The 12,340-nt window shown below is 39.7% G+C and overlaps 1 protein-coding gene across 7 annotated transcripts in view; it reads left to right on the plus strand.

Annotated features, from left to right (window-relative positions):
• Positions 1 to 12,340, plus strand: part of LSP1 (lymphocyte specific protein 1) — a 96,147-nt gene that overhangs the window by 29,120 nt on the left and 54,687 nt on the right. The window contains exon 1 of one of the 7 annotated variants that reach the window (XM_087919978.1): positions 5,550 to 5,874. The exons of 4 other annotated variants lie outside the window; for them this stretch is intronic. In XM_087919978.1, the coding sequence (XP_087776104.1) occupies positions 5,816 to 5,874 (59 nt within the window). In that variant the 5' untranslated portion in view covers positions 5,550 to 5,815. Of the gene's footprint in view, positions 1 to 5,549; positions 5,875 to 12,340 lie in introns of those variants that run through there. 2 more of the 7 variants (XM_026706581.2, XM_087919993.1) reach the window with 2 other exon arrangements.

Consider the following 12,340-nt stretch of genomic DNA (forward strand, 5'->3'; position numbering starts at 1 on the left):
CCACATAAATGAGACCATTTGTTGGTTTAGGGGTGTTTTTTATTTTTATACCACCTTTTTCATGTACAACTCAAGGTGGTAAATATACCGTATTGATACACTTTCTTTGTCCTATTTTCTCTGCAACAATAATTCTGTGAGATGAGGTAGGCAGAGAAAGAGTGATGGTCTCAAAGGCACCCAATCAGTTTTTCATGCCTAACATGGGACTAGAATTCACAGTTTCCTGATTTCTGGTCCAGCATCTTAACCACTGTATCAGACTGATTCTCTAACTCTAACTGGTAGGATAAGGCATTCCAAGAATCACATTGCAATTTATTATGGATTGAGAAACCCTCATCCTGAAACCAAGATTAGCAATCTGGATATATCTTTGGACCAGCATTGTTTCTAAAGTGTCCAGATGACTTTTACTATGTTTTAATTATTTGGGAATATAGACTAGAATTCTCACTTGACATATAACCGTTTATGGAAAGTATGAGAAAAGCATCATTTGATATATCCAAACAACTTATTTATCTAGTCCATTCCTGGGCAGGGGTGGAAGCAAAATTAATATGTAGCCATTTCTTTAGGTAAGGATCATAACTGAAGAATTATTTTACTACATTGGCTCTCATAGCATGCACCCATTTTAAAAACTGGATCCTGGGAAAATGGATTGGTTATTTTTCTTGACCATCCACAGATCATACCATTGTGGTGAAGGTATTTATTTGTTTAGGACTTGAATTTATTGTCTCAGTCATGTTTGCTCAGTGACCACAGACAGTATTTGAGAAGGTTCTTGACTAAGTAGGCAGCAAAACCTCATAACCCATACCACTTGCTTGTGGTAGTGTAGTACATACTGGCACTTCTGATACTATAGTATTGCATTTTTTTGAATGGGAAGTATGAAAGTCCTATGTGGGTAGAATTGTATTGTGTATATCCTTCCCTAAGGCCAGTCTGCTACCTTATGAAATAGAGGAAGATACTTTCCATTGCCAGTGTTGAAATTAGATTTAACTTCTGTATAAGAGTTTGGAGATGGAGTTATCTTGTCTTTCTCCTCAAGCATGTTTTTAGGTTTTACCAGCCGAGTAAATTCTATTCATCATCACAGTCTGTTGGGATTACTTTGAATCTAAGTAAAGAGTTTAAAGTGTTTATTTATTTAGATTAGTGTCATCTATTTATTTCTTTAATGACTTGTAGGGCACCAAATCTGTTAGACATATCTTGGTGTTGCAACAGTATATAACACAATAAAACATTCATGATAAAATAGCAATTTGGAAGATATGCATAGAGAAGGAAAAAATGACTTTTAAATCAGTGCATGAGGTTTTGGTTACTTAGGTGCCCTAAGAAAAACAAGAAAGAAAGAAAAAGAACTTTTTTTCTAGCTGATCTTTTCTGTTCTGTATTTTAGCAAACATAGGGAGTGTCTTCTTAATTATTTTTTCAAAAGCTAATGGCGATTCCCCCTTCCCTATTTTCCTAGGGAACACTCTGTCCCATTGACTGGAACCCATATATGTGGGTGTCTCTGAGAAAAGGGCTGAGCTAGTGATGAGTTTCGCTTAGATACTTTAGTCTTCTTGCCAAACATGTTTTAGCTTTCTGATGATTTTGCACCACCCTCACATAGCAAAAGGATTGTGTAATAGATGGAGGCTGGCGTTTCTTTCACTCTTGGGGGCTTTCTCCCTACCACCACAAAGCCTGATTCACTTCCTCCCTTGAAGTTTTCCTTACCTTAAAACACTTCCTTTTTTTTGTGGGGAGCAGATGAGTAATTCCCTGGTGTCTTCTTAGTATAGCTTTATATTTACTGCAGGGTTACCATGCAGAGTTCCCCTCTCCCCAGTGTCCATTTCCTCACGTTTTACTGCACATTAAAGTTTCCTGTAGCAATTGAAAAATACTTTATTTTGCAAGGCATCTGCAATGAATATTCATCTGTTTCTGCTAGGAGCCATCCCCAAAACCTATCCCCGTTTCTTTTTGCAATTACAGGGAGAGTATAAAACCATTTCTATCTTTTGCTTCTTCTAGCAGCAAAGGTGGAGAGAATGACAGAAGAAGAATACCCTTCATAAGGACTGTTATCAATAGAGGGTCTGCTATAACTAATAGGCCAAGGTATCTGAACAAAAAAACAAACAAACAAGCAAAAACAGAATATTAAAATTGGAAAGGATCTTGAAGATCTTCTAGACCAATTCCCTCCTCAACCAGGAGTCCCTATATCATTTCGGACAAATGGCTGTCCAATCTCTTTTTAAAAGCCTGCAGTGATGGAACACCCATAATCCCAAATAACAAAATATATCCCAAAATAGTAGCCATCTCCCATCATACAAAAACTCACCATATTAGTTGTCACCTCTCGTTCCAATACCATCTACTTACTTAATTTACTTCAGGGCAGTTTAGAGATTGCAAGGTGCTTTATATGGAGCACCTACAGCTTTCACTTTGCTATTATTACCCTCCCATAGAATTCATGCCCTTCCATAGAATCTCATTCCGCCTGAATGCAGAACCATCTCTAATCATCCTCCTGGACTGCAGTCTTGCTTGTCTTGGGTGCTGCCAGACTGACAGCAAATAAGAGGCAATATTATTGAGATGGCATGATTAGGGCTTAGTTTTGCCTCAACTGTATCATGGTGAAGGGTTCTATGGCAGTATTATTGCTGTTGGAGTAATATTTCTCTTCATCATGACAATACGGCATCATCTAAGTGCCCTGGTTTACATAGGTGAGTCCTTCCCCCCATCTCATCCCATACAGGTGTATTAGCCCTCTTTATCACCAAACTGCACTGACCCATACTGTGTAAGAGTTATAGATCATTTAATCTAGCACCTCCAGAAAGGACTAGAGTGAGAAAGACTATCCTGGAAACTTGTCTCATGTTGTATTAAATCTTTTTTTCCCCTGAAGACTTCAACAAGAAGTGAGGGTACACTTAGAAGAGCTTTGTTTAATCTGAGCTGAAATAGGGAATAAAAGATCTGAACTGGAAGTCTTACCCTACACATAAATAAGTGAGGAAGAGGGGAAAGGGAGAAAATAATGGCTAAATGGGCTCATGTGTATTTCACCTCTTATGGAATTAATGTTTCCACTGATTTGTCTTCACTATCAAGTCCCATTCCCAAAAATCTATTGATTCCCCCCCGCCCCCTGTCATAAATGTTCCATAAGCTTAGGGAGTGCATGTGCTGGGAAAAACTGTTGGATATTTAGCTTCATACACTGTCTAAAAATTGAGATCGTGGAATGGTGTTAGAGTTGGAATGGGGGATTGAAAGAAATATTTCTGTATTTTTACTGAAAAGGGTGCTCCCTCTTCAGCACCAGGGTGATGGGATCAGGAGATGATAGGATTAGCCGTCTACCCATCTCACCACATGGAACCTGGGAAGATTGCATCAGCCAGCAGGATTCAACCAAACTTAGCACACAGACAACCAACAAAGCTAGCTGTTGACCCCTGACAGCAACCAATCAGGATATTCTTCCTGTACCTTAGGAAATTCAAAGCCCAGAGAGGGCGTAAAATCCAGGGTCTTTCAGTATCTCTCCCCTTTCTGCTCAGGAGCTCCAAGGAGGTGATCCTGTCCATCAATAAACCATCATTCCAAGCAATCACCATGTTTCCAGCGTCTTTTTCCCCATTTGGAACTGAACCCAGATGGACATTTCTTCTAACACTTGTTTATGTGATTCCAAATCATGGTTAGTTTATGGTTGGGTGAATTTACACAGCTTTGTTCAACTATGGGTTAGTGTTGTGTGAACACAGCCCCAATCTCCACAGGCTACATTGACCCAGATTTCAACATATAGTCTTCTGCTCCTCAACACTCCTAGCTGTGACAATTATGATGCTATCAGTATAATTTGTGCTGTCATTTTTAAAATTCAGTCCTCACTTCCTACCCCAGACTTACCATGCTTACTATGATTATGCCATGTTTCAATACTTTTTCTTGTCACCGAAGCCAGCTTTTCGCATTCCTCTCTGCCCCTCCTCAGTTTGCTATGAGTTCTGCTGCATACCAGTCTATAATAAGAGCATGGTGACTGTTGGACCATGGTTTCATTTCATTCCCATCTTTGCTGGTGATGGCTTGACACTCTGGTTTCAGCCTTTAAATGGATAACTCCAGGGCAAATTTTTTGAAGCCAGTGGAATTGCTTCAGGCTATATTTTGAAAGTAAATTTAGATGTTATTTGTTGAGGAATCTGAATATTCTGTTTGAGACTAAGGATAATACTTGTTCTAACTCCAGGGAATGAGGAATGGACTGTTAACCCTTTGTAAAACATACTCATACTGATTTTCTGCCCTACTCAAATCTAGAATCTAAAGGATAAGTAGACATACTGAGCCACAAGTTAACCAACTTGGCCATTTTGATCCAGTGTGCTGTTTGAGCACTGTTCATGGTTAATGGTGTCATGCAAACCAAGAAAATTGGATTGGTTTGATGAAATTATTAGTTAAAAATTATATTTTGGGATTGTTAACAAAGTCACAGAAAATGATGGATTACTAGATTTGATGCAAATCTTATTCTTTAAATACACAAATGTTCTTTGGCATGCAGTTGCTGTATTTTTCATTATTAGACTGTGAGGTGGTTGGGTCACAGCCCAAATTTTCAAATAGTCAATAAAGTAAGCTGCTACAAAACTGAAAATTGGAAATGCCAATCCTTTTACCACAGGAAATATTTGTGAAGATAAATTCTTCTTATAGCCATCAAATTAATTATATGGCAAGGTTGCAGGAAAAAAAAAAAACATTCTATATTAACTTTTCATCACAAAATGAGGCTATTTGTCCATCTCAGAATAAAGAACTTGATTTCTCTGGATGTCTATGGAGATTCTCAACCATCCACTTGATTTCTCTAGCTGTTTCCTATGGGACAATCCTAGAAAAGTTTTTTTGTTACTACACCTACTTTGGAAGCTCACAGGGAGCAGTGGTTGAATGGATGTGTTCCACATCCATTCTATATAAGCACCCATGTTAATTCATGGACCTGTTGAGCTTTTAAATTCTGCACAGAAGTGCTTCCTCTGGAGAAATTAGGGAACCTTGCCCAATAACCCCGATTTCAGTTGTACTGCCTTGGGTCAGACTAGAATAGTTTTCTGTTAGTTCCAATATTGGCCAAAGCTTCAGCAGTACCTGGTGTAGTTGAACAGGTTTACACCAATTGGAAGAGTTACGCAGAACATCTTTACATGCTGGTTGGTTCTGCTTTTAAGGGAATGCGTCTTTGATCCAGCTTTGCATTCTTAACAAGTAAACTTTGGATTTTGACAGGATGGAAGGAAAGGTATGTATCTTTGTCTTTGACAAAACTGTGACTTCATAAGTGTGTGTCTATGTGTGTTTTAACGATCAGATGGGAGCAAAATATTTCTTTGCCTCTTGCCGGCTTTCCAAAAAATCCCTTTTCTTCCCTTAGATGTTTCTTCTAGTTTGAGAAGGAGGGCGTCGAGGTGAAAGAGGGGGCGTATTAGAGCGCGAGTGGGATAGCGGGCTTAGAGAAACAAAAGGAAACCAGCTGCAGAACTTCCTGAATTGGAGGGAAAAAGAGAGAGAGAGGGGAGGGAGGGAAGGAGAGAGAGAGAGAGGGAGGGAAGGAGGGAGGGGGGAAAGAGAAGCCAGTCCACAGTAACTAACAAGATACTTAAAAGCTGGGGAAAGGATTGGGGTGGGGGTGGGCAGAGAAGAAGGCGGGTTCGCAAGTAGGAGTGCCGTCCCTGACCCGCATTCATTTTCGCTCACCATGACCAGTGCGATCTTGAGGCGGAATTCCAGCAAACAGGGCTTGCAGAATCTCATAAGGTAAGTCCTTACCTGTCCCTAGCAAAGGGGCGGGGGAGGGGGCGCCGACCGCTGTTTCTTTGTGTGGACGGAAGGACTGAATCCCGCACCTTCCCTCCGCACGCAGGAGATTTCCTAAAGGCTCCCCGGTATCTGAACTGGGGTCTAGGAAAGCGGCTCCCTCGGTTTGCAAGGCGGCGATGTTCAGTCTGTGGCAAAGGCACAGGCAGGAAGACTGGGCACCGGGGCGCGGTGACAAGGGGTGGAGGTGGGGGGGAGCGGGAGAGAGATAAGACATTTAGGGATGGCTTTCCCTGAAACACCCCTAGAGAATCGTTGCTTTGGCCTTGGCAATTTAACTGACCTGGCGTTTGGAGCGAAAATCGTGAGGGGAGAAGGAAGGTCGATCTCGCTCCCTAACGCCCCCTATATATGAAGGGGAACGTGGGGGAGATGGAGATGGTGGTTGGTGATGGCTAAGCTCAACAAGGCAAATGCTTGGAAGAGGCAGTCTTTCGTCCGTTTGAAAGACGGGGGTTTTCATCCCTGGGGAACTCTTCTCGTGAACCACGATCGATTTCCTTTCCAAGCGAGACAAGGTGAACTGGAGTTCCCTTCCCGAGACTTCCTTAGGGGCGGCCCGGCAGCCCTGCGCGCTGGAGGAAGTCCGAAGGAATGTAACAAGTTGCTCTTGAGCGCGTAAAGCTAATGCGCTGGGGGATTGCAGAGTGAATTTAAAAAGAGAAAAGTAAAGGGGCTGAACAACTGCCCTAGGGTTTACTTTCCATTGTGAAGAGAAGGGGTAACGAGGGGCAGTCCCCAGTGCTTTCCTTTTTGGGACCAAGATGACAGATACATATTCCTGGATAGTGACCATTTGCTAACTAGTTTGTGGGCTTCTCTCTCCCTCTCTCGCTGCATGTTTGTATCTGTACACACACAACCACACACACACACACACACACACCATTGTCTAAAACTAAGATGTATTTAAAAACCTCAACTAAAAAACAGAGTTAACAAGCTTACTGCAGAGTGATTATAGGACAGATTTAACAGGGACTTTTAATAAAGAGTTCATTCATTTCTTATTGCTGCTTAGTTCCATTAATTAATGTTGACCCAGCAGGAAGTCCAAATATAAACGGGGCAAAAATTAATCAACTGGCCGCCGGACAGAGAAGAATAATGTCCGTCATGGGATTGCTTCCCCCACCTTCCCCACCCACGGTCTCTCCCCCAACCCCATCACACCACAGTTGGCTAAGAACACTGGGAATCACCACCCCAAACCATCTGAAGTGCACCAATTGGGGCCGGCTAATTAAAACAGTTTGGCCAGGCAAGGCACAGCAGATGGCCATCTATTGTATGGCAAATCACTGCTTAAGCATGTTTCATTTGAAAGTCAGCATTTCTTTGGAAACATTGACAACATGGCAAACTTTTACTTATTTATGGAAGTATGAGAAGTTTCTTGACCATGTGGGGTGCCTTTGAGCAGTGACCATATGGTTAATGGCCTTCACACTCAGGTTCTCACACAGTGCCCGGACACCACTGATCAGGCTGGTTACAGGTTTTCATGTACTTACTGCCTTACTGTACTTTAACATCTCTTTCAAAGAGTATCCAAAAAGAAATCTGTTTTCGTCAGTGATGTCAAAGAAATCTGTTTTTGTCAATGATGTGCTTCCTCTCACTCCTCCTCCTCCTATCATCATCATCATCAGTTTCTGTAGCCTCAGTGGCTTACAAAATGAAAAGTGTGCATCCTGGCCAGAAACAAAAATTAACTATGGTACTGAGGGATGCAGCTCTGAAAAAAAGATTTATCTGAACCCATCCTCTATGTATTATTCCTCTCTGAGTAGATTTTTTTTGTCTGCCTACGTGTATAAAAACATTATTCTTCATTTCTCTAGATATGCAACTCTTTGTTGAAAATAAGTAACCAACTTCAATAGAAACCCAAGGCATAAAATAAATACTTGTGATATTGATTAATCTACTCATTTTTTTTCCTGAAACAAGTTTTAAGTTTTCCTAACATTTACCAGAAGTTGGGTATGGGTATGATTTTTTTTAAAAAGTTTAAGTTGCAGTTAAATTAGTAGGCGTCTGTTTTAAAATGATCCTATTAAGAGCAATGGGCTTACTCAGACAAATGCATGTTTTAGCTTCTGACCAATGTTTAAGATTACACTCTTTGGAAGATTTATTCAAACATATGCTGAGTGGGATTTATTCTTACATAAATATGTGTTGGGTTGCAGCCTACATTTCACTGGCCTGTTAGCATTCCTCCTTTCGTCTGGACTGTGGCCAAGATTTTTTTTTTAAAATATTCATACAGGTTTAAAAGACTAATGTGAAAGAGAGTCATCCTTTTCTCTGCCTGAGACATAAAAACTACTAAATTGTACAACATTTTATTTTAGAATAAAAAAAAAAGAATTACATCAGTGTTATCTAGACTACCTGATACAGATAGTCATGTGTATGGCTTTCCAGTACAATTCTGGAATTCCAGAAAAGCCAAAGCATCATTTGTGGAAAATTAAGCAGATTTCATTGGGTAGCAATACTGGTAAAAGACTAATAGATTAAAGATGCTCTGCGTGGATTTTTTAAAATCCACATTACAAAATAGCATACAGAGTTGAGAATAAGAAATTCTTTGGTCTCTTTACCTGCACCCCTAAATTAGAATATCCTTGGCTGGGCTAGTAATCTGGATGATTTGCATATACTTGTATGAACTGACTCCATCCAAAAATAATTATCCATTATGAAGCAGTGTGTGAATCATTGTGGATTCTGAAAAGATGGAAAGAACTTATTCTGTCTCTGATTTCTTGGTTATGGGTGAGACTTCTGCCAAATGAAAATCCTTGATTGCTCTGTAGTTCTCCTTTTGTCTTTCTTCTTCTGGTAAAGCTTATTCTAAAGCAGTAATGACATCACTGGTCAACAGCTATAAACATGATATTCACACTGTGCCGTAAGGCACAATTATTACTTTTAATGGAGCCAGTTCATACAAGCATATGCAAAGGAAGAATGAAATCACCAAATAATCTGTTCTCCCTTATCAAATAGCTCTTAATTAAAAAAAAATTGGTCAAGAAACTAGGTGATGGATCAACTAGGTTGGTGAATAATGAACTAGCAGCCAAAGGGTTGCATACATTCTTTGGAAAACTTCCAGATTTTCCCATCAGAATTTTGGTCAGCAAATAGCAGCACTAACATTTTTCAATTCTTTAAGTTGAATGAATTCAACATTTATTTAGCTGCCCATCTCTTATTTGGCTACCCATCTCGTATCTCTGAGTGGCACGCAAACACAAATGGTACATTAAAGTACCCCCTTCTGCCAAAGAAAAAGGGAAAACATACCCCAATGTTCATCCCTCTCGCATCTCTACAATACTGCATCAGTGCCTGTTAAGACCTTCAGGATATAATAACAACAAGATGCCATCTCCAAGGTCACAGTTTTCCCCACAGTTTAACCAAGGTTAAAGTCTGTGACTACCTTTTTCAAAATAACCACTTGACAATTCAGTGTTGTCTGGCTTGCATAAACTGTATCCAGTGACTCAGTTAGGCCCCCTTTTTCCCCAGTTTAGGATCATACTCATTCAACTGGGAGCCCCATCTGGAGGGAGGTGAAGTAAGCAAAGGGCAGGCTCCGAAGAGAAGTGAGGGAGAACTCCCATCCTCTCTCTAGCATCTTTCTTTTGTCCTTTGTTTTTACCATTCTATTTTGTAAACTGTTTTATTGCTCTCATCTGCAGGCAGCAACACTCTTATGGGATTTTAAAGACACACATTTATTGTTATGATCAGAATGGGAAGCAAAGTGTTGACAACAAATGCCTTGATGGAATATGTCTAGACTCTTCTGATATCGCTGTTTAAAAAAGCGAGTCTTTAGAAACATACTTCTGAATTGAAATGCCTCTAATGCAATTTATAAAACATGACAACCACATATTTTCCAAACAAGAGCAGTTTTTCCACATGAGTTTTTGTAATGTTGCCAGCATTACACTCCTCTTTAACTAGTTGAGTGTAGTGTCCTTATGCCACATTTGTAAGCTACTGAATACAAATCAGTGGAAATGTTTTTTATCTGAAATAAGAATGCCATAGTGATCATACACAAACCACTATTCCTTTCTTTGGGGGGTGGGGGAGAAGTCAGCAAAAGTTTGTAAAACACAAAAAAGAATGAATAACTGATGGGCAAAAGAATTTGAAAGCAGGAAATAAGAGGACAGGAACTATAGCTACTATACCCAGTTTAGACAAGGTCAATTCTTGCAAGCTGTTCTTGCTCTCACCGTGTCCCTCTATAGTTCATGCATTGTCTTTTGTTTTTTCTTAAATGCCTCCATGGCAAGGGCTATCTTTGACAAGGTAAAAAAGAACATACCCCTCAACCCTCTTCCAATCTTCATTTTGCTCATAGAAAACTTTGACCTTTCTTCTCTAACAACTGGCCTGATCAGCCGGGCATGGAGTATTTAGAACCATCTATTTCCTTCCCCATAATTTTGTAGAACAGATATCATACTCTTTGTTTCTTCTTGCTATATTTGTTGCCATAGCATGCACTTGATCAGCTAACTGTCTGGATGTCACATTGCATCCACTTCTTACAACAGCCTTGGGAAACACCTCCTTGGCATCTATAACTGGCCTACCATGCCTCAGAGGTTTGGATGCTGTTCTGATGATAGTTGATCTCTTTTCATTCTCTTTCGTGGCCTCACCTCCATCCCTGAAGCAGTTTGCCTATTCTTTCAGCAAGTTTTTCAGATCTACAAAGGAGCCAATCTCTCATTTGTAAGAGAGTCCCCTATGCATGGCATAGTTTTGGAATTTATTTCAGCAATTGGGTGCAATCTTCCATGTATTTTGTCCCCATCATCCATAGTCAGATAGAGAATTTGAAATCTTAAAAAACAGTAGCCTTATTGCTACATAAACTACCATCAAAATAGTTGGCCTGATGTATGGCTGAATTCACTTATAATAACTCGGCTTGTAGCAATAGCAATAGCACTTAGATTTATATACCACTTCATAGTGCTTTACAGCCCTCTCTAAGTGGTTTACAGAGTCAGCCTATTGCCCCCAACAATCTGGGTCCTCATTTTACCCACCTCGGAAGGATGGAAGGCTGAGTCAACCTTGAGCCTGGTGGGATTCGATCTGCCAAATTGCAGTAAGAGTAGCTTGCAGTACTGCACTCTAACCACTGTGCCACAGAGGCTCCCCACTTAGATGTCACTGTTTATTCTCCTACTTAGATGTCACTGTTTCAGACCACTTATGACCATCATCTATTTCTGCTGCACAACACTTACCAGCTGTCCCCTGTTCTAAAGGCCTCTTGTTTTCTCCAGAAACTTCAAGCCTTTCAGCCTCTCCTTAAGGATGAATTGGACTACACAAAGGGTTTCTACCAATGCTCTCTTGAGTATCATTTTCAAGGAGGCCCTGCCATCACTGTTGGAGATCCTATTCAGCTTTCTACCAGGTTTCTTCTGTCCAGTTAATGTTAACCAAAAAGATGGAAGATGAGAACCAAATTCAGAAATGGAAGAGAAGGAGAAAATAGGAAAAGAGGATGTATAAGAGCTGAATCGGGTATATTTGGAGAGCAAGATTCATTGCCAAAATCTCATTTAAAGTTTGTCATCTTGAGATATGAATCAACTTCATTTTACCACAATATTTTCTGTCTTCCTCTTCTTCCTGACCCTTTTACTCTTTCTTCATGTATTTGTTTTGCAGTTGGTCCTCATTCATTCTACCAAACAATCTCAATGTACTGTATAATGGAAACATTAATGGAAAAGGGTGGGGAGAATTATTTTGATAGAAAAAAATGCATATATACCCATCTGGTGGCTTTTAATCGTATTTTTAAAGACAGTGTTCAATTAGATTAGAGATCTTGATGAATAAGGGGAAAATATTAAAAGGCTACTAAAAGCCAAAAAAAAAAATGTTGTTGCTGTATTTTATTTGCATAAGAGAACTCCGAATGCACGACCAATATAGCAGCTAAACTGATTAGAAGAACACTTGAAGGACATTCAAAATTAATAGTTAGAACTATTTTTACTTTTCCAGTTTACAACTTTGAAATTTGAAAAATTATATTGGCCAGAATGTAATTTATATTGAATTTTTCAAATGGTGCTTCTATATTAATTCTAACAATCAAAGCCATTAAAAGTTTTTCTGGCTTGTTTAAAATATTACGAGTCAAATAAATCTGGCCTTAATACAGTTTCTTATGTGGATAAGAAGATTGAAAATACATATATATGTTTTCTGAGGTTCTCGCAGGTATTTGTATGTGGATCTTTGGTTGTTCGGGTTTTCTCCCGCGTAAGATCTTATGCGGGAGAAAGCCCGAACAACCAAAGATCCACATACAAATACATGCGAGAACCTCAGAAAA

This window comes from Pseudonaja textilis, chromosome 1, assembly GCF_049901715.1.
Source record: "Pseudonaja textilis isolate UNSWEBS1 chromosome 1, rPseTex1.2, whole genome shotgun sequence".
Taxonomy (NCBI): Eukaryota; Metazoa; Chordata; class Lepidosauria; order Squamata; family Elapidae; genus Pseudonaja; species Pseudonaja textilis.